The 23278-nt window shown below is 41.1% G+C and overlaps 1 protein-coding gene across 1 annotated transcript; it reads right to left on the bottom strand.

Moving 5' to 3' along the window:
- Positions 1–6422: 6422 nt before the first annotated feature.
- Positions 6423–19258, bottom strand: RFT1 (RFT1 homolog). Its single transcript, XM_058812896.1, has 13 exons — positions 19196–19258; positions 19004–19089; positions 18416–18532; positions 16683–16872; positions 16031–16132; positions 15143–15277; positions 14137–14215; positions 13828–13878; positions 13092–13222; positions 12101–12245; positions 11669–11774; positions 10427–10676; positions 6423–9565 (listed from the first exon to the last, which is right to left on the bottom strand). Exons 1-13 carry the CDS (start codon positions 19256–19258, stop codon positions 9401–9403), a joined length of 1620 nt encoding a protein of 539 aa, XP_058668879.1. The 3' UTR covers positions 6423–9400.
- Between the last annotated feature and the right edge of the window lie 4020 nt (positions 19259–23278).

Here is a 23278-nt window from a genome sequence, read left to right as displayed (position 1 = left end):
TTACAAACCATTTCAAAGGTGAATTTGCAAGCTACTTCTGGCATTCCATAAGAAATGGTCCCCAGGAATTGCTACTTTAATAAATATTTATGAATGCATCAGTACAAACTGGATTCCACTGATGTTTAATGCTCGCTGTGTAGTAACAGAAACATTTCCTTTGGTCTGTGATCTTCTAACACAGGTACAGATTTGTTTGACACACACACACATATTTACCTGGTGAATGCATTTGGCAGCCAGTGCAGGCTGTCATAACCCAAACAACATCAGCCCTTTGTGATGGCAACAAATGGCACAGAAATCAATCAAGGTTTTGATATGCTGATACAATTATTCCTGTTAGTGGCCAAGTGATTTATTGATAAGTGAGATATGTAATCAAAACTGTTATTAATTGCAGTGCCAAAGATTAGAGGAACTGCATGTAATGACTTGCTCAAGTTCTGCATGAGCAGCTTTCACTTACATTTGTGCTTTTTTCTATTTTAGACTGTAAGGCTCATTTAACTTTTTTCCTTCACAAAGCTTTTTTTGTAATCAAGGGACATCTTCAGCTAATATTCCATGGCACAGGCATTCTTTGTAAATTCATATGTCATCACTGTTGCTTGTCATTTCTAATGACAGAGAAATACTTGGTTATCATTGAAGAAAAATTACAGTATCATTACTTGTATTATTTTTTAATTTGATGAAGCTATTCACTGAGCCAACTTCCCACCTTTCTCAGGCATTAATTTAATCCAGGCACAAAATTCTTGTCCTTTTTTTTTTGCCAATATTCTAGCCAGTAGAGCTCAAACAATACTATGATCTGCTTACACCTGTTCTCCATTTGCTCCATACTCACTCATTCCACTTTTCCCCTTCAAGAACAAGATAACTTTGTATTTGGTACAAATAATTGTTACAGTAATGTTCTAATACAGTCAGGAAAGAACAATAACTACCAATAATTATCCTGTTTCCTTGGCACACACTCATCACAGAAGTCTTTGCTCTGAGCTCTGATAGCTTGTACAGCAAAAATGCCTTTCATGGTTAAGATGTCTGATATTGTGACTACACTACAGAGGCCTCTACATTTTTTCCTTTATTCTAATGAGAGGTATTCCTTTTACAGTCTGTCTTATAAATAGTAATTGTGTTTATCAACTGAAGTCATGGTTAACACTGAAAATCTTACAGATGCACACTTGAGGGGAAGGAGGAAGGGAGGGAGAGAGGAAGGAAGCTTTGATTAGCACACACACAAGCCTCCTCCAACACTCACCTGCACAGTCTTCCTTTCATTTTATCCCTACCCCACTTGGATTGCACTATTTCGTTAGTAATTTTTCTTTCATATATATATTAAATTCCATGATTCTCCAAACTCCTTACTCAAGTACTGTCAGCATTAAATGTTTTTCTGTTTCAAACCTCTTCCCTTCTGTTTTATTCATCTCTTCTGGAATCCCTCTATGGCTACACACTTGCTTGATCATCCTCACTACAGCATCATCCTCACTACCCTAAGTTACTTCTCCTCAAGCCAATAATGGGGGTAGCATCCTCCTGTAAAATAAACCATGAGAACGTAACAGTGGATATTGACTTACTATGTTTTTAATTCACTCTTTCAAGGATTTATCTGAATCAATTAAAGCACTTCTTCCAATACTGGTCTTTGTATTTTGGTTTATTTTTAATCCTGTTATTTATTCCTGATCCAAAGCACCACAAGCCCTTTCTACACTTACAGCTGATGGTACCTTTCACACAAATGTAGTTCTGTATAATCCTTGGGGTCTGGCCCATGTTTCCCCAAATGGTGTTTGTACCACACCACTCCCTCAGCACACACCTTTCTTGGAAAACAGTGATTTCCCAGAATCTTCCATTACTTTTTCAATGGCTGATGTTTCCCCTCCTCAGGCAGAAGGGACAGTCCCTTTCTTTAAGTTGCTTCTTCATTTACCCAGTTACTGTGTATCATACACACTTCACTATATTCAAAGAAAGCAGATCTGCAAATAACCAATATTTACCATTTACCTTTGCTCATTCAAGATTGAGTCCATACTTAATACATTAAATTTTCTACTATTTAAATAGTGAATATTAAGTCATGCACATCTAATTAGAATCCAAACATTGTCAGTGCAAAACTCTTCTAATTTTTCATTTCTGCTCCCTAATTCGTTAAACTTAAAATCCACTGTGGTCTCTGTGGGGCTCCTGTATGTGCACTCTGGGTTCTTCCAGGGGTATCAGGTGTGGTGTCAGGGGAAGCACAGTCTGCAGCACAGCCTCACTGCCCTGTACTCCCTGTGCCCATGCTCCCACTCACATGGTGGACAGCTGCTTGTGGCAGTGGCAGTTTTTCACCTGCAATTTCTCCCATTTATCCCACATGGATTAACAGAAGAGAACTGGTCTAAGTCTTGGTACAAGGAAACTTGGGGAGGGATAGGAAATGTCTCTTCCATGTACTTTGGTATATCCACTCCAAAGTGATCCGGACTGAACCAACAATCTTCCCTTCAGTCCCATGGGCTGAGGTCTCTGGGCTAAATTCTGCACCAGCAAATCCAACCATGCCTTGCTCTTCCTGCAATGCCCTTTTCAAAGACCAGGAGACTTCTCAAGAAAGCTGAATCATCCAATCCACAATTCTGCCTCCTTCTACAGCCCTGAAGCTGCTTAAGCTTTTTTCCACTGCCAAGTAACTGCACAGCTGGAGGTTTTATTGTCTAAGCCTTTTGTATGTCCTTCATCACATGCACTTCATCACAGATGCTGAACACAGGCTTTCTGCAGCACACACCACTCTGCACTACTTTTATTCTGTTCTTCCACTTCCATTCTGTTCCTGTTTCTTTAATAATTCAACCTCTGCTTTCAAGTCCACCTTTTCTTACCCTACAGAGACTAATTTTCCTTTTCCTAACTGTTATAGATTAAGTCAAATTGGTTGCAGCTCACCTCAAGGCCCATCCTGCAGCAACCTTAACGTTGCCTTAGATGTACTGCTCCCCAGGCAGACTGCAAATGCCTTTTCAGCCTTTGTCAATGCATCTTCAGCCATGAAATCTTCCTGCTCCCACACCAGAATATCTTTCAGGTGACCTACAACACTACATTTTCCTCTGGATAGGGAGAAATCCTTCCCTTTTCACCTCACCTGGTGAGCAGTCAGCCCAGCAGAATACTGAGTACCTTGAATGCCCAGTTACCAACCCTGAATATTATGTGTTTGTTTTCAGTTTCTGCTTTTATTCTGCTTTTGTGCTTCACTTGTGGCTTTCACATCAAAAGACTTGGTTCACCTGCACTCCACAATTTTGCAATTCTTCCTCTGTTTCATTCAGGCAACTTTGGCCAACTGCAAATAGAATCCACAAGCAGGATATGATGTCCCTGCTCATGGCAAGAACACTGGACTAGATGATCTTTAATGGTCCCTCCCAACCCAAACTATTCTATGGTTCTGTGATATATTCATCTCCAAAAAGATAACTCTTGTATTGGTTTGGATGCACAAAACCACTGAAACTTGGAGAGCTGTGAAGCATAGCACACATACAGGACTTAGAGCATCTCTACCAGATGGTTTAGCAGAAAAGCTGCCACCTTCCAACTCTGTATTTACAGTCAGGAATGTATACTTGGAGGTGGTTTCCATCCTGAATCCTGCAGCTGCTGTCTCATGGAAACAATCCTAGTTGGTTTACCCTCCCAGCTTTATTACAGATGTTTTCTACAGCTCTCCCAACTTTTCCTTAGGAATCTGAGGCCAGGTGCTCCCAGCTGTGCAGCCCAGACTCAGGCCATGAGTCCTGACACTTACCCCTGTTGATCAGGGGAGGTTCTGCTCAGCCCTCCTCCAGCCTGACTGCTGAGCAGGATCGGAGTGATGATCCAGCACTTCCCCAGTCCTCATCCTGTGCTTCTGCAGAGCTCCCAGATGAATGTGTGTGAAGCTGCTGTGTAAAAAAGCCATCTGAGGGAGAAGAAAAATATACTAGAACTGATCAGTGCAATTCTGAAAGAACCACAGAAAAAACCCCACCACTTCCACAGGTTAATACCCAGTCAATCTCAAATGGAAGGATTATTAGTGAGAGTTAAATATAATCACACACTGTATTCTCAATGCATCAATAAACCCTACTTGACCAGCAAGGTTTCATGGGCATACTCTGATTCTTCCCAACACGTTCTCCTGATTGCCTAGAGAAGCACTTCAGCAGAGACACATTTAAAAGTTTTATCTGCAGTGACAGAAATGCATTCAGAGAGGGAAGTAACTCTCAGACTAAAGGCCCCTCCCCAGAGGGACACTCTGTTCCTTGCACATGTACTGTACTCAGCATGCTTCCCTTTCCTCAACCCATAACATCTCCTCACCCACTCTGAGAGACTGCTAAAAATCATTACACAGATAAGAGAAGGCATATGAGTGCACTTTATGGCACTTGCTCTATAAAATTACTCCCAAAAACCCCTTCCATTAAGAAAACAGCACTGCCAAGTCAAGCATCCAGAGCAAAAAAGAAACCACAATTAAATTTTTCTGTGCAAGTCTCATTTGCTCTCTCCTCACTCCATGCTGTCAGGGCTGGCAAACACAACCTTCAGCAAGCTGACCAACATCTTCCTCAAGCCAGCTCAGGGCAGGGCTCTTGTGATTTTTGCAATGAGTGGCTAGGCTGACATTTTACAGCAAAAAAGGGACATATCTACATATAGGAGCTGGTTATGAATGGCATGTCAACAAATGAATCAAACAGCAATCAAAACAAACAAACAAACAAAAAAAGAGTTTAAGAGATTCCCAAGTGATGACAAGGCATTTTCTCACAGACAGTGCATGGCTGTGCCTCAGTTGCTCTCTGAGACACAGGCACATCCCTTCAGAACTTTCCTACTCCTCTCCCTAGGGGAGCCACACGGATGTAAGCCTGGAATATTCCAGCATTTGAGAATGTCAGGAGCTAAACCTTGCAGTCTTCTCCCAAGCTCTGTTATGTTGTTCCTTTTTTGGAGATAAAGTGTATCACAAAAAACAAAACATGATTCTTGTTTACTTCTGGATTAGAACTACTCATACACCTGATGTGTCTTTAAGGACTGCTATCTCTGTTGGGTGTTTTTCTTCTTGGCACAGCTTTAATGACTTCAGTCTTTTTAAGTGGGCCACTGATATAAAACATCTCCCCTCTTGGTTATGTTCTTGCCACTTTCTCAGTTCAGTGGGATGGCACAGAACTTTGGAGAGAAATCTTGCCAACACATTATCCGTGATTCACAAAACCTTGCCAGAGGCTCACTTACCACATCCAACCAGGAAGTCAGACAAAGGAAAACCCAGAGGTGTTTCACCTTTCTCCACAGTTCCCAGAAAATCCTGCCTTAGCTGCACGGGGGGCACACACTCACCCCATCCCACAAAGAGAGCTCCCTACAGGGGTGTGCAGTGACAGACACCCCACTGAAAAGGGGTCACTCCTCCTCCCAGATCCAGCAAGGCAGTGCATGAAGCACAGCTCAGTCCAGAAACTGCAGAGAACACACATCTTTCCGTGGAAGCAATCCAATGTGAAGCAGAGATAAGCACTTCCTATCAGTTTCCTTTAGATCCCCAGCTGCTCACACTTTTGAGCAGGCCCTGCTGTTTCCAGGGCCCAGCTGTACATCACATGTGCACAGCTCCAAACTTCATTTCAGCTTGTACTGAAAACCAGCTCCATTTCCACAGCAGCCTCAGAATGCAGATGAGTTGTGCATTTTGTGCTGAACAAAACCGTTACAGCTCAGCACAGCTCTTGAAGCACTGATATGGTTCAAAAATCCTCAGATCTCCTCTCTTTGGCATTATATTTAAAATCAGGTAATTAAACCACAAAAAAAAAAAAAAAAAAAAAAAAATATGATGTTCAGACAGCAATAGGAATTCCACAAAAAGAATTTTAAAGATCTGTTCAGATCCAAGGAACTATAGGACTGACCTCAAGGCACTCACAATCCTTCACATGAACTAAGAAGCCAATACCCTTTATGGGTGCTCACTTGTGGTCAACATTCCAACTTTTATCTATTATCTTTTGTGCCTGATAAAGCAGATTAACCATTTAGGCAAAGCTTCAAATCCTCATTTCTTTGCCTAAAAAGTGGCTCCTCCTTGCTTACTTTTTTATAAATAAAATATTTACAGCACTAGGGAAAAATCAAACAGTTGAACAACTGGTTAATTGGTTAGTTCCCAATAGCAGCATTGCCATTCACAAACTAATTCAGCTAAAAAATTTCATTAAATATCAGATTTATTCCTGGCCACTGAATCAGTTTTTATCACAATGCATTGTAAAAGCAAACAAAGGAACTTGGCCATTCCAATTCATACAAACAATTTGACAGAAACAAAGAGGGAAAAATTTACTATAATGATGCCACTTCTCACAAAACTATAAATTTTATCTGTGTTAGGAAATGATGTGTATGTTGATAATTGAATTTACACATCAAATATCCTAGAAAATCCAACCAAATTCAAGTATCACCTGCATCAACGATACAAATAAATTCCAATAATCATCAAGTGGAAGACAAAAACAAAATATAAAGGAAATAAACTTTATTTAGTGTTACCTTGAAAATCATTCATCCAACAAATAAGAAAAATGCACCACAAAGCATGAAATCATTATCTTTTCCACCAAAGAAAATGTTTCATTCCCCTTTGGCTGAAACTAAAAGATTTCAAAACACTGCAAAACAGCTTCAAGACACTTTAGACAGTTGTGGTTTGACTGATGAATGGGGCTAAAACAAAAGGGAAACGTGGTCAAGTTCAATCTCAACTTTGTCCCTGAGTTTGAGAGTTTGCTGCTTTAGCAATAAAGCAATTAACAGCTCTGACATTAAGGATCCCACTGATAAATAAGAAACCAGCAGAGTTCCATAGGTCCGTACTTCCTGTCTGTCCTTGCAGTTTTCTCCACATAAAACATTAAAAATAAAACATCCAGTATCACAAACACCAGTCAACCATCACTGAGCTGCCTGCAGATGATGTTTAAATGAGGAATGTGTCCTTAATTTGCTAATAAGCAATCATTAAGTCACCTTAAATGTCTTCCTGATTCATAGAAATCAAATAGCATTTGATATGTGATTTTTGCCAATATGAAATAAGAAAAATCATATTTCCAATATGAAATAACACAGAGTGGTATAAAAATGTAACTTGTCTTTAAATTAGTTCATATTATATTAAATAATTCATTTATATTAAATAATACTTATGAGACTACACAGGTCACATCACTGAAGAAGAACTCCTCACACTACCCTACTTATGAGATTACAAGCAGAAGTAATATCAGTGTACAGCTGGGGCTGGAAGAGCAGACAAGGCAGAATGACTTTAGGCTTCAATTTGGTATGAGAAGTTCTTCCATCCCCAAAGCACTTTAGGTGCAGGGCTGTACAAAATTTCTCATTCCAAGGAGTTATAAAAATTCACTGTACAGATTGAGATATTACCACAGTAGGATCCCAAAGGCATACAGAAAAAGACCTTGAAATACAGTCCATAGCTTCAATTGTCTTGATTTTTTTACTACCAACAAGTAAAGGAGAAGCAACCGTTGCAAGCATTGACCATTCACAATAAAGAAGTTTCAACTCTCTGCAATATTTGAAATTGTACTCCATAACTAACTCCACACAAGACAGAAAAAAGGAAAAAAAGGTGTAGGACCATTCAGAAGAGAAAAATGTAAAAGGCAAAGAACTACTGAATTCAATTAAGAGGACAGAATAATGTAGTTTGTTTCATTTTCACAGATTTCAAAACACTGTAAGAAGAATCAGCAAGACTGCATCTACTCCTTCCAGGCAATGGAGACAACTGCCCTTGGCTGTGCAAGGCCACTTCCTGCCCTTCACTGTCACATTTTGGCTCCTCTATGATCATTTTTCAATCACCAAATTCTCATGGAAAGCATCTTTGGCAATGCTTTCCAAATGGGAATCACCAGAGTTTAGAAAATATTTCTAACTACAAGCTGACACTAGAAAGATTTCAGCCTGGGCATTAAGGTCACCAGAATGAACTCCACAGTGCCATTGCAGTGAGGGTTTTTTTTAAGCAGTCTGAGGATCTGCAGAGCTGCTACATAATTAAACTAAAAGCTTTCAACTGCACAAGTCTGAGCACACATTTTTCATACCTTGACATTTTTTGGTCCATCCAAAAACTGCAAAGGGAACATTGATGATTATAAACCTGCCACCTGTACCTTCTGAAACTGCCCAGTTCAGACCTTAGACCAGCAATACAATATGCCATCAGTACACCTAAACCAGCAGCCTTACATGGAATTTTAGAACTTCTGAATGTCAAATTTTCATCAATTAAAAAAAAGCAATACAGAGGTTGAGATAGAACAAGTAAAGAAACAAAATATGATGAAAACATTGGAACAAAAGGAAGTATTTACTATTCAATGAAGACATCTTTGATATGCATAATTCCTTGTAAAAAATCTTACTAAATATATTTAACATTCAGTTGTACAGACAAAATAATTTTTATTGAGATAAATTTGTTCATGCTGGCGTTTAAAATCTCAGACAAACCCAAAAACAATGGAATGAAAGTACAAAGTTTTATGAGTAACCTTATGAACTGCACCATCAGTGATTGTACTCAACACCTTCTGCAGACAATGCCCAAAACCTCTTCCAGCTAAGGCTTCAGGGTATTTCTGACAAGTTAATCAATGCCCTCAGACATGAAGGATCTGCTGAATGAAATAATCTCACAGAGCCAGCAGGGACACACGCTGTGTATTCCATTAATTTACTTGTAAATGCCAGGACCTTCTGTTCCCCACTCTGCACTTCAAACAGTGACAGCTCAATCCCCCTGCACCACACTGTGTTCTGCTCCACAACACTCACACTGCTGTTGTTTTATGGCATTCATTGGTTGGTTGGAGGTTTTTTCCCCTGACCATCTCCCTACTTAAGCAGCACCCATGCCAAATAAGAGCCCTCTAAACCACATCAGGCCTTCCCACACTGCCCAGTGGCAGGAAGGGGAGCCCTCTACACACAGTCTGTCAACCAGGTGGTGTCAGGGGGTCAGCTGAGGTCTTCAGAGGCTGCTTGAAGAAAAGCTTAGACAAGAATGATCCACAAAGAGAAAATTATTCACCTCTCTTTTGCTGTACTGACCAGTTCAGAAGACAAAATAATATTCATGCAGTGGCAGTTGTCAACATTGCCACTCCCTTATCAATGCTTCCAAATACATGTGGAAACCTTTTTTCCATACAGATCTCATGGAAAAAAACACAGCCCTTTACTGCAAGCACATACAAGAACTGTTCTGCACAGGAGCAGGTCATGTTCCTTTCTTCAGATAGCGGGAGAGGAACTGGCTCCTGACAAAGTGGATGAGCTTGGTCTCTGTGCAGAACATCGTCACCAGGGTGCCTGCAAGGCACAGGGCACCCGTGCTGATGTGGATCAGCCTGGCCATCCAGCCCTTGTCACAGCAGAACCACACCTACAACAGAGAAAACAAGGCATGGCAGGAAAACCAGTCAGCACAAAGTGCATTTACTGTCACAACAAGAAATGAGGTCCAACACCTCTGTCCAACACGACAACGTCACCATCAAGCCAAGCGCGGCTGTGCACGTGCACTGACCCTACAATAAATCACCTTCAGGAGTCACAACATTTGCTTTCTTAAGTTCAGCAAAAAAGAACCATTCAGTAGATATCTGCTAAATGAGGAAGCTGCTGTTATCTGGCATGCAAAATGTGTTAACTGCAATGACATAACACCCTGCTGGTGCTATCAGGCAAGTCTGCTACTGAACAGCAACATATCAGGATATTTTCTAACAAAACTGGAAATCTCCCACTCCAAAATATAAAATTCTCCTTTCTCAGGCATAATGGATTTTCAAGCTGTCAAATTTTTGTACATTGAAAAGCTCCAATCCCCTTAATAATCAGCCTGCACAATTAGCATCTTGTACTGAATAAACGTGTTAAATGTGCTCTTAGCAATTTTTGGTTTTCTTCTAGCTTTGGTTATTACTTGTTTTTATTACAGAATTTTTAATGCCAATTTCTTGGTGTCACTGCAAAATTTCCATTATTAATAAGTAAGAACATGGGTTAACTACACACAGCAGAAATGTGTTACATTTTATTTTACTTTTCAGATCCACCTTGTACAGGTGGCAGAAAAACATTGATACAAAAAATCTCTTAACAATATATCCTGCCTTTCTGTAATGCAAATCTCCCATCCTACCCTCAAAAGCCTCTTTTCCTGATGGCACACCCCTTTTTGTGGACACAAAAGGCACCTGCCAGCAGCGTGGTCAGTGAGAGCAGGGAGGAAGGAGCTCACCTCTGAGAAAGCAGTGACCCCAGCACTGAGGGTGTAAACCAGCAGCAGGGCTGGGGAGGGCAGCAGGCCTGAGAGGGGTCTGTGGCTGCTCTCTCTGAAGTAGTGATGGATGTAGTGGGTGCTGTGAGCTATTCTGATGCCCATGTTGAAGCAGTTGGCAAGGATAAAGCCCACACTGCCATACCAGTGGGTCAGGAAATAAGAGATGCACAGAAATATGAAAGACAAGGCCAGCATAACAAAATTGTACCTAGAAAAAAAGAAAAAAAGCAAAAAGAAGAAATAATTTGACAATGCATGCAGTTCCAGCACTCATTTACTAATGATCTTTTACTTTCTAACATCAGTAACAGAATTTCTCTTACCATCTTCTAGTGAAAATAAACTTGAGAAATGAGAGGATAAAAAAAATCATTTAAAAGAATAGAAAATACATCAACTAAAATTAACCAAGAACTACATTATGTGAATGAAATTCTATTACACTAATCAGTTGTGCACTCATTGCAGAAAATCAAATTTAATAGCAATTATTAGTAATGTAAAAACTTGTGCACTTTTTGCTATTTTATGTTAGGAATATATTAAAGAAAATGAATGCTCAAGAATAAATCAACACTTTATTTCATTTCTGTTATAAACAGTGATTTGGAAAATGAGTGCACATTTTAAAGGGGTGGTGAAAGCAGTCCTTACTGAGTCAAAAAAGCTCCCATTTTGATTGTGAAAAAGAAATTAATTTGAAAGGGCCACATTAGGGACAGTCTAAACACAGAGCCAGGAAATAATTCAGGCTGGAAGGGCTCTCAGAGGTCACCTAGTCCAACCTCCTACAAAGCTGTAAACCCCTGGATTCACACCCACAGCTTGGATCATTCCTAAGTGTATGTCCAGTACCTGTACATGAAAAATGTCAAAAGTTGCAAACTTTTAATGAGTCAAGTATTTGTCTTAAAAAGTATAACTTCGAGCTCATCTGTGCAGAAAACACACATTTAAATTCCTTTGCCAGTTAGTGATGTGCCTAAAGCTAAATTAACAATCTTTATTTCTTAGTTTCTGACCTTTTTTATCCAAACTTTTCAACTTTTGCTAAACCTACATCTAAATCTAAATGGACACAGCCTAGCAAGGAGTTGCTTTTCTATGGGGCAGGATATTATTTTGTGCAAAAGCACCAGGTCCTTTTTAAGGTCAGCACAAATAAATTCACAGGAACATTTTGGAGACACTGTTTCCTACCTGTCCACTTCCTCTTTGCACATTAAGGCAAATGTAAAACATTCTGTTACCCCATTGACAGCAAGAAACAGGACATACAACGAGTAACACCGCAGGAGATCTGGACCTAAAAAACACATTAGAAAGAGAAATAGTTAATGATTTCTTTTATCAAAGCACTTTGTTTTTACAGGCAGTGATGCTAAGAGATAGAATTTGCAATGTTAATATTAATAATGGAAACATAAGTTCATTTGAGCAAGTTCCATGTCTAGATTTCTTGACAAGAACACAAATAAGTAACACAAAGGATTCTGATGAGCTAAATCACAGATTTCAATAGCAGTTTCAAAGGAAAAAACCTAAACTGCTGATTTATAAAAGATTCATAATAACTGTAGGGTTTTGTTTTTCTAAAGAGTGGTGATTTTTTGCAAGTCTATAAATCTTTACCTGTTCCAGAACTGAGCATTGAGCCCCCATAAATATCCAGAGCCAGCTGAGAATAGGCATAGCCAAAAACAGTGATGGTGAGGCCAATCAGGAGCACAAGTTTCAGCAGCAATTCCAATACATTTGCAGCCATAGCAACATCATCCTGAAAAAAAACACAGCAAATCACATGAACCAAAATCAATGTAATAATCACCACTCTTGTTCAGAAATGCTCCTTCAGAGAAACAAATCAGTTTGCATCATGTAAAAAGGTGTGAAACTTATCCTTTGTTATTTAATTATCCACACACATGCTCTTAACTTGGTAGTGCTTTTTACAGATTTATTATTCCACCTTTTTTTCAGTTCTACACACCAGGTAGGTTTTATATCAAATATACACACAGACACCTCCCTTAGCCCCCCATGAACCTGAAGCACAAGATTTAATTGTGTGCTGATGTGCAATTAGCAGGACTGCTACAGGCTGACCCTCATGAGTGATCAAGAATATTACTCTGTGGTACAAAGCTCTTACTCATTAATCCTCCTCATATAAACCAAACACACAAGAAAAATCCAATTCTTTTTTTCCCAAAGCTGCACTCTTCAGAAACTTTATTTAACAGCTATTGATATGTTTAAGTAAATAAAGTACTTCCAGATAGCATTTATTTAATAGATTTCATGATTTAAATAATGGCTTGCTATATTTGGAAATACACAGTAGAGTAGGCTTTCCATCACACTGTTTGGAGCAGCTGAGGTTACCTTCATTGATGCAAGGCAGCACAATGCTACTGCATATTTTCATTTCTATTTCATTAGCTTTTAACCTATTCACTTTTCATTTTGGTCCAGTCTGACTCAACATTTTTATTCTCCACTTTTCAATTTTAACAGCCTCAACAATCAAATTTAAACACACATTTCTGTCATACTTCTCTGATGCAATTTATCTGTAACAAAAATCAAGCACTTGACATGTAACTAATCCAAATAAACATACCTGCTTCTGATCCTTTACAGTCTTCCCTCTTTCCAACACTTTAGCAAAAAATACATAAAAGCTTTCCTCAATTGGCAAAAAGATAAACCTGGCCACCAGTGAACCAAGGTTATTCACAATATCATAGACACCTTAAAAAAAAAAAAAAAGCAATCTCAGAGTTTTAGATATATTTTAATTCCAAGTCTGTAATAACATGAATTCTAATTTAACATCTCCAAAAAAAGAGAAAAAAAAGTGGTATTTGTGCAACATGGAAACAGTATTCTCTAAAAATTCTGACAGTCAAGCAACTACAGCTTAAAATTGCTTAAGGTTTGCTCATGGCAAAAGTAAGACAAAAGCACCAACTAGACAGAAGTGATTCTAGAACACCACCAAACCACACTTCAAATTCTTGCTGTAGAGCAATTTAGAGGACCCTGATATCGTTCACTGAATAAGAACAGGAATGTAAGGATTTACTGATACAGGAAAAGAGAAAGATAAACATCTCGTGAACACCCATGGCAGGGGGGCTGGAACTACATAATCTTGAAGGTTGTTTCTGACCCAGGCTACTCTATAATTCTATTATCTTAAAGTTTATATTAATTATTCCCTGAAATGCAGCTCAAAGGCTTTGAAACATTCTCAGATTTTCAAGCTATCTTCAAACACTTTAAGTCATTTTCAGAACCACATGAAAAGCAGTGACTAAGAAAACTCTGTCACCATTCCACACCATCACACTTACCCTGATCTCCAAAATTTAACACGTTCAAAAAAGTCATCACATATCTTTCACCTGTAAGTTCAAAATAAAGAACTTTAGAACAAGCCCCTAAATCCTTCCCAATAACTTGCTCAGGCACTTCCAATATCAAGTATTCAAGAGACAAAGTCAAATGGAACAGCACCTAGTTCTGAAAACCTTCAAAAACTCCATTCAGGTTGGCATTCATGTGCCTCATCTCCACCCACCCAAGCTTTCTGAAACTTTAAGTCAATTTTGCAAATAGTTTTCATGAGCCCTCTTCTCTCACACTTCTATGTCAAGCCTCACCCTCTGTCAAAATCTGTTTCAAGAAGGATTGTTTGAAGAAACTCCAAGTCAGGCGTGCTTCCTTCCAGTTCACAAAGGTCTGCAAAAAAGAAAACTGAAATGTAACAAACGTGGTTGACATTACAGAGTGGAAATAGACAACAGTCAGGCACTGCAACACTGCAGGGTAGCTCTAATTGCAGTGCTGAGGAAACCACAATGCCACAGTTGTTAACCACTAATGTGAAGTATTGCTGAATTCAAGCACCAGCATCACTGATCCGGCAAAAACTGATTCCCTTGTTGAAAAGTGCTGCTGCTGCAGACAAAGTACCCATAAGAGCAATCCACAGAAAATACCAATCAAGGTTAGAGTTAGGAAAAAAATATCCAGGGTGTTAAAGGTGCCAATATAACTTCCACCCTCACTGGATATATTAATTATTTACTGCTCTTCTTGTCCTTATAAGACTTGCAACCAAGAACCACCTTTACATTTTCAATATGTAAATCTTATCCAGAATGTTGTCTTCCCCAATGACTCTTTTAATTTCTTTCTTGGCTTCATTTTTGTTTGAGTGGCATTTGAGTGTCTCTAGGACGCTGTGGAACACCATGGTTATTTTGTGCAGAGATCAAAGTACCAAAGAATCCACTGTTATATGGTTCTGGTTTGTTTTCTGCCTCAGATCCAGTGATAGTTATGATCCAGTGATCATTCCCCTGCACAGTGCAGAGGGTCTATCTGCAGTTAATATCTACTAACATTTTGCACAAATCATGTCAGCAACAACAAACCCCAAACCACAGAGTTCAAGTTTAATGATTTTTTTCTGACAAGAATTTTACTAATACAAACTTGAAACACAATTTCTATGCAATATTTTTTACTTAATCTATCATATCTTCTATAGTGCAAAAATAACCCCAAAACCACTCAATTAACTCCCCAGGCTAAAAGCAACACTCAAAGTGCCCTCATATGAGATTTTAAGAAGAAAATCAAGAAATAACTTGCACAACTTACCTCATCCTCCACAAAGCTAGGTAATAGAGCTTTCACTCTAGAAACTGGAAATGACTTCTTTGTGGCTTCAGGAGATCCCAGAAACATCACAAAATAAATTACATAGCACATTACCAGAACACTGACATATAAAAGCTGGGAAGATCAGGAAGGAGAGAAGAAAAACAGTGAAACAAAATTAACTTAGAAATGCAGAATTATATACCAGGTGAAAATACAGTGAGAAGAAAATGTAAGTAGTTTTTATGCTACCAAATATTAAAACTAGGTAAGAATTTGAACAGTTCTTAAGAATGGTGTTGATCCTTTTATCTTTTTTTAACCTGTAGGTTATCATAGATCTTTGCTAATTTTCATGCTTTATTCATCATTTATAGAATGTTGAAGGTCCAATTATAAAGCAATTACTCAATCAAAAATCAAGCTGACAGAGCAGCTACTGCCTACACCTCTTATTTCATAGAACATTTCCAATTTCCATCAATTACAAGTGATCTACAACAGCCAGGGCAAGAACTGAAGGGAAAAAATTATCCCTCCTTCATTGTCATCAAGAAAAAGTTTTAACCTGAATTAACTGCACTTGATTAGCACTTTCTGATAAGGTTATGCAGGCTGGTGGTACAGGCTGATAAAGTTCTGTGTGATTAGAATAACACAACCTTATTTGCAAGATGTGCCTTCACAGAGGGAAGGTGCTTCCTTCTACCTCCCTTTAACTCAATGTCAAAGCACCAAGCCAATAATGAGTGTCAGGAAAATACCAAATATAAATTCTAAATCTTAAACCTCCCAGGAGCTTTTTCTCTCAGCTCCCCAAAGTTCGTCAGCAGGCTAAATGTCAAAGGAAAATTAAAATTCAGCTGAGAGAGAACAAAGGGAACTTACCTGAGCCAAGGAAAAAATGTAAAGGCCCCATTGAGGATAAAGGATTACTAAAGTAACTGTCAAAATGCATTTTGACACTACTGAAAGGCTTTCAGCAATTACCTTTAGGAAACACAAAACAGAGAAGGTTATTTTCTGGCAACCTAACCACATACACAAGCTTAAATATATATGTTTAACACAGAGAATTGATGTAGAAATGTAAGATGTTCAAAGTCAGTGTGACTTTATGGCAGTTCCTTTCTGCTGAGCTGGCCAGCTTAGATTGCCATTGCTCTCTAAGTTTTCTATTCTAGCATTTCACAGTTCCTCCATTGTATTTTGCCAGTCCTTTGTATGGGACACAAGGGAGAAAATTTTGCTTGAGACTCTCATAGTCTCAATATTTCATGTAGAATTGTGGAAGCAGTGTGTCTCTCCCTCCAATCAAAACCTATGTTTCAGGATTTAAGGATCTTGAAGGTAATAATGTCTAAATAAACCAACTTGCTTGCTTTAATGGGTACAAACAGCTGGGTATGTTACAAACCAGGCCATGCAGTGCTAAACAGCACTCACAGGGGTTTTTAGATGCTTGAATATACAAAGGTCTAAGTCAGTAATTTCAACAAAGATCCCCCCCACATCCACACACCTCACAGACTTTACTAACCTTAAGTCTCACAAACAAATGAGCTTGTGCTAAAACCCAGAGTGGCTCTCCCAGGAGTTCAATAATGGCAGAAAGACCAAATGCCACTACACCAGCCTGATAGTGAGGAACCACAGAAGGGTCGGGTACTTCAAGCAAGTGTAGCCAGACTAAGCCCAAGATAAGAGACCAAAAGACACCAAGAGGGACTCTAAAAAGTTAACATAAAAACTAATTAATGGAAATGTAACTTCAGCAGAAACAAAAAAAAACAAAGGAACAAACAAACAAAACAAAAACCAAAAGAAAAAACAAAAACAAAAAAACAAATAAAAACAAAACAAGGGAGAAAAAAAGAAAATTAGATTACAATATCACACATGGCCACAATCATTATACAAAAAAGGCCCTGAGGAATTAATTCTCATAGTCAGTATACCAAGAATGAATATTTTCCTTTGTAATGAACACCCTTTAAGGCACTCTGCAAGACACAGAAAACATTTTTCTTAGTTGTCCATTTTCTACTCCAGATCCTAAGGTCAAACATCTACATTTTTGTGCCTTAGGACCAAACAATTCTGATCCCACATCAGCCTGCACATCCTGTTCTGCTGACACTGCTTCAGAAACACAGAGCTTCTAGCAGAGTCCATCAAGTTTTACATCATTGGAGCAAGAGCTCTTTGACCCTCACACTATCAGACCCCTAAGATATTTGACATCAAGCTCCTAAGACATATTCAGATGCTCCACTGAAGGTAACCTTCATTTGAAGTTATGCTTCTCTACAAGGAAAAGTTTAAAACAAAAAAGATGCACACAGTCAATGTAATGTCTGTCACTTAATGCTTGCTTGTAAGGCTGTCACACAGCAGAAAGCTGACTACAGTACAGCTTAGAGAACAGAAACAACACATTTTAAATATTAGTATTAGACCCCTCCCTCTGCTTTATGCCTGGATGCAGATGACCACACATAACCCCTCATTCTCCTGGGCCAGATCAGTTAACAGCTGGGCAATTCCAGGGAAAGTCAGGTGCCCCAATGGGAAAATCCTATTTTATCATGCAGAGATAGTGTTCAACCATATCAGGCAGGTAAATTTACTTCCCAGCCCAGCCCAGCTGGAGCTACACAGCAGCTAGAGCTGACAGAGGGAGACAGCAGAGAGAATCAGGAATCAGGAGGGAGAAACAAGCCATAAAATCCACTTTATCCTAATCACACTGCAATGTGTCACTTCTTGTTGCAGTGCCCTGTGGACTTTTAAGCTGTTCTGCTATAAACAGTGGCACAGCTGAGCCAACCCTACTTCCTCCTTGTTGTTAATTCCAACTCTTTCTTCCACCTTTTTGCATCTCTCCTACCCAAACATTTATGTTGCAAGTTCACAAATGCACATCAGGTAATAAAATCACAAAACTGAGCAGGAAGAGGAAGAAAAAACAAAGGGCTACATATTTGTGCAACAGGGTTTTCCTTCAATAGCTCTGGCCCAAATGAAACTCAAGCAACAGAAGAAATGGCAATGAACTTTTGGCAATGAACTTCCTCATGTGCTCCAACAAGAAATCAGGTCCATAAATGCTAAAGCACCAGACTTGAGCAGCTTCCTATATCAGTCCTAGATCAGAAACATAACTGAGGCTTCTGAAATAATTACCTCAGTAAATAAACACTTCCTCTCATTCTGTGAGCTCCCAGACAAACACGAGAAATTCCAGGAAGTAAACTTTTAAAGGTATCTTACGTCAGCCACAAGAGATTAATTGTTTTGGTCCAGTTTCTCTTGGCACTCCCACTCAAACAAGCTCTGCGAAATGCCTCCCTGGCGAGGAAGACAACTGTGGAGTACAGCAGAGTCAGCCTAAAAAGGGGGAGAAAAGGACCAAAAAAAAAAAAAAAATTATTTCTTTTCTATGAATTGTAAATCCCTCATGCAGTAGCATCACAGTTTTTACACACAAATTCCAACAGGTGTGCAAATATGCTTATATGAGCTAAAATTACTATAATCTCCTAAAAGCAGAGAGACAGTAATTTTGTGCGACAGTTCAAATGGCAAGAATACGCGCCACAGACCAAATGTGAAGATACAAAGTATATCTTATAGGAAAAGCACATTGTATCTAGTTTGTCCTCAGCAAACCGATGGTTTAAACACAAAAACCAGGGCAGTGCTACCGGTGTTTCAGGTCAAAACAGACCTGGGGAAGCATGAAATGACCAAACACTGTGACACGGCCAAGAGCAGACTGCACAGCACCGCCAGTGTCAGGGCACAGACCAGCACAAGCTCTGCCCCACAGCCCTCCCGGGTGCCCCTGATCCCCCTCACCTGACATTGACCACGCCGATGAGCTCCCGGGACAGGTAGCGGAGGGTGAAGGCGTTCAGCCCGAAGGTGAGCACCCGGAACAGCACCTGTGAAAGAAGCCGCACTGGAAGCACCTGCGGCGCCCCGCCGAGCAGCAGCAGCAAGAGGAGGAGGAGGAGGATGAGGAGGAAGGAGGGAGGGGCGGCCCCGCACCTGCAGCAGGGCGCTGGACGAGGCCAGCCGGGCGGTCTGGCCCAGCACGTCCTGCGCCGCCATCGCCCCGCTCCCGCCGCCAGGAAGTGGCGCGGCCGCCGTCGCGCCGGATCCCGTCAGCGGGGCGGTACCGCCCGGCCCGGCGCTGAGGGGACACAGCGGTACCGCCCGGCCCGGCGCTGAGGGGACACAGCGGTACCGCCCGGCTCTGAGGGATCACGGTGGCGCCGCCCCAGCCTAGCCCTGAGGGGACACAGCGACGCCGCCCCGCACTGAGGGAACACGGCAGCACCGCCCCAGCCCTGCCCTGAGGGGACACGGCAGCACCGCCCCAGCCCTGCCCTGAGGGGACACCAGGCGACAGAGCGGGACACTGAGGGGAGAGGGGACACGGCACGGAGGGTGGCGTCCGCCACTAAGGGCGAATGGCCATGAACTTCAGTCCGCCAAACGTGAGGCGCAGCGCTACAGCCCCGGTTCCTCCGAAGCCAGCCCAGAATTGCAGCCTGGCTCACGGGAGGAGATGGGTAACATTCAACAAGCGCTCCTTCCCAAAGATTGCTGGAAAAGCTTCCGAGTTCCACCAATCCCTTTCTAAACTAAGGGAAACCCACCAGCCTTCTCTGACCTAAGGAGAAACACAACCAGAACATAGGGAAAACATTCACTGCAGGAAGGGGAAGGGATCTTCGTTCTATGCAGGAAAAAAAAGAAAAACAAAAACCCAACACACACAACCAAAAAAACAAACAAAAACCTCCAACCAAACAACAACAAAACCAACCCAAAAAAACCCACCACATAAAGCCCACCCCAAACACACCTTCAAATACCAAGATGCAATTTAAGTGCAACAGATTGGATTTTATAATACAGTGCATTGAAGCCTTCCAAACAGGCAAGACTTTGGACTCAGTGTAAGTCAGGAGAGTTCCAGACTATTTTGGATCACTGTTTAAGCAATGATATATAAAAAGATTCTATCTTTCTGTTACAGAATGTTCCCTTCAGAAGCACAGCACTTCCAGTTCAGAGGTCACATTTTTCTTAGCAATGCTAGAGTTGAACTAAGATTTTTCCTGTCTTAACAGCAGCAGCTACAGAGAATCTGGAGAAACAACCAAAATTCTTCCACCTCATGCAAAGTAGCGACCTCTCCATCAATTGCCTTCTGCATGAAACCTCCTCCCCTGAGCCATTTCACCCACCACTTTATTCTTTCCATGTTCAGAGTAAAGTTTCCCATGCTGCTTTTTCCCCCCCATTTGGTCATTTTTCTTAATAACATTATTTAAGTAATCTGGAAATGATGTATAGATGTAGATGTATGTGGCAGAGGAGTATATCCTATGCTAAAAAACCCACAAACCACCAAAAGAAAAACACACCAGAAAAACAAAACAAAATGGAATTTTTTTCCCACTGTAAAGATAGGGAAATGGGGAGAGCCAAAAGAAACTAATTGGTATTGAGCAATTGCAGAGACAGATTTTGAGTTATAGAAGAGTACTGATTGCAGCGAAAGCGAAGGAAGCACTGCCATTCCCCTCTCCTTTAAAGCAGTTCCCCAGTTATCAAATGGAAAAAGCAACTAAAATATTGTCCTACCTCAGACTCTGGAGTCTGCACTTGTGGCAGTAAAAGGTGATGGCAGAAATTAAAAAAGACTTCTACTATGTTATGGCTTGTGCTGATCTCTGTAAGGGTGGATGAACTGGGGGGGATTAAAACCCATTATAAACTACCAGATAAGCTAAACATGGAAACAGAAATGCAGTTCATGAGCAGGAAGCATGCACTATAGAACTGTTCAGGTTGGGAAAGACCCTTGAGGTCAGAGAGCCCAGCTGGTAACTGAGCCCTGCCAGGTCCACCACTGAACCATGCCCCCAAGCACCACATCTAATTGGTTTTGAAATCCCTCTAGGGATGGTGACTCCACCACCCCCCTGAGAAGTCTGTTCCAGTGTGGTTTTGTTGAATACATTTTTCCTAATATCCAATCCAAACCTCCCCTGACAAACTCAGGGGCTGTTTGCTCTCATCTTATTGCTTGTTGCTTGGGAGGAGAGACCAACACCCACCTGGCTGGAAAAGCCTCCTTTCAGACAGGTGAGTGATAAGGTCTCCTTAAGCCTCCTCCAAGCAGTTCTCAGCTGCCTCTGCAGCTGCTCCTCATAAGACTGATGCTCCAGACCCCTCAGCCATCTTAATTTCCCTTCTGTGGACATGCTCCAGCATCTACCAACATCAGTAAGAAGGACTCATATTATTTCCTCTCTGCACATAAGCATTTCCCTGACAAAAGTGGGTAACTTCAAGGGCTAAAACACGAGGATTCACTGTGCTACCTGGAGGCAGCGGTCTGACCTCTCCAGGCATCTGCCACAGGCAGCAGTAAGTGACAATGAGCCATGTTTTGTTGGACAGTTTGGCTTGTCACCTCATAAAGCCGAAACAGAAACAGCTGCAAAGCCTGAGGGGGGCGGAAGAAGAGGAGGAATAACTGTAACTCCAACTGGTTTTTATAGGAGCCGGCTTTGGCATGAGGCGCCCCCGGGCATTGACGCGCCTGGGCCGCGCGGTGGCGGCAGCGGCCCCGCCAGGCCCGGGCCGGGCACTCCCCGCTCCAGCGGCGCCTTCCCAGCTCTGCAACAGCCCCGCTGGTGATGGACACGGGACACAGCGCTAGCCCAGCTCAGAGCAGGAGCAGCATTTCATACAACAGCCTTGATTGGGAGGGACCTTACAGTTCATCTTGTTCCAAACCCCTACCATGGACAAGGACACCTTCCATCCGACCAGGTTGCTCCAAGCACCGTCCAATCTGACTTTGAACACTTCTGGGATGGGGCAGCCACAACTTCTCTGGGAAACATGTGCCAGTGCCTCACCACACTCACAGTAAAGAGCTTTTTCCTAATATCTAATCTAAACGTACTTTCTATGTGAAGCATTCCCCCTTGTCCTATAACTCACACTCTTAAGTCTCTCTCCATCTTTCCTGTAAGTTCCCTTCAGGTATTTGGAAGGTCACAGTTAGGTTATCCCCAAACCTTCTCTTTTCCAGGCTGAACAACCCCAGTTCCCTCAGCCTTTCCTTATTGCAGAGGTGCTCCACCCCTCAATTCATCTTGGCATCTTGGCGGCCTCTGGACTGTTTCCAGCAGGTCCATATCCTTCCTATTCTGTGGCCTCAGAGCAGGATGCAGTGTTCCAGGTGGTCTCACCAGAACGGAGCAGAGGGACAGAATCCCCTTCCTCCCTTGCTGCTTTTGGTGAAGCCCAGGACACAGCTGGTTTTCTGGGTTGCCAGCAGACATTGTTGGCACATGCCCAGCCTCTCATGCACCAGCACTCTCAAGTCCTTTTCAAAAGATAAACTGACCTATCAGCTAACTTAATTTTATTCACAGCTATGCCTGAAGATGCTTAACAACTGAGTTGACAGAAAATGCTTGCTTTTAGTAATATAATTTTAGAATAGGTACAAGTTAAAGGAGGACCAAGTTACTGAACTGGCACACAGTGTCGCAAAATCTTCATGAGCACATGAAGTCAAAACAATTGCTCTCTGATTCCCACAGTAGGCAATGCCCTCTTAAAGCATTCCTGCATCTTCTCAGCACATCATTCTCCACTTTTGGCTGCCCTGAGGCAACAGTTTGTGATGGGATACTCTAAAATAATTCACTTTTCTTAACAGCAAGGGAGGAAATATTAACTACTACAGAGATTTTTACATACAGAGTTAGCCTGCATCTGGAACTAAACTCGGCTGGATTTTTTTTCTCCAGCACAGACCATACACTCCTTGATTTGGCACAATGGGACAAACCCCAGGTTTTTTAGAGGTATGTGAAACCTCTATGTCAGAGAGGACCCCTTCAATCTACACTAAAGTTTAGTTTGTCCAGAAAGACCAAACAATGTATATAGAGGCCTTAGAATGAGTTGGGACTGTTCCTTCAGGATTTAAAAAATGAAAATTTTTTGTCTTTCAATAGCTTGGTATCTGTGTTCCATTTGGGGAACTTGGAGTAATTAATTGTCCAACTAATAAGGTATTTCAGGATGAAAGCT

This window comes from Ammospiza caudacuta, chromosome 12 (genome assembly GCF_027887145.1).
Source record: "Ammospiza caudacuta isolate bAmmCau1 chromosome 12, bAmmCau1.pri, whole genome shotgun sequence".
Classification (NCBI taxonomy): Eukaryota; Metazoa; Chordata; class Aves; order Passeriformes; family Passerellidae; genus Ammospiza; species Ammospiza caudacuta.
The sequence above is the reverse complement of the archived record's forward strand: the minus strand, read 5'-3'. Positions and strand labels throughout refer to the sequence as shown.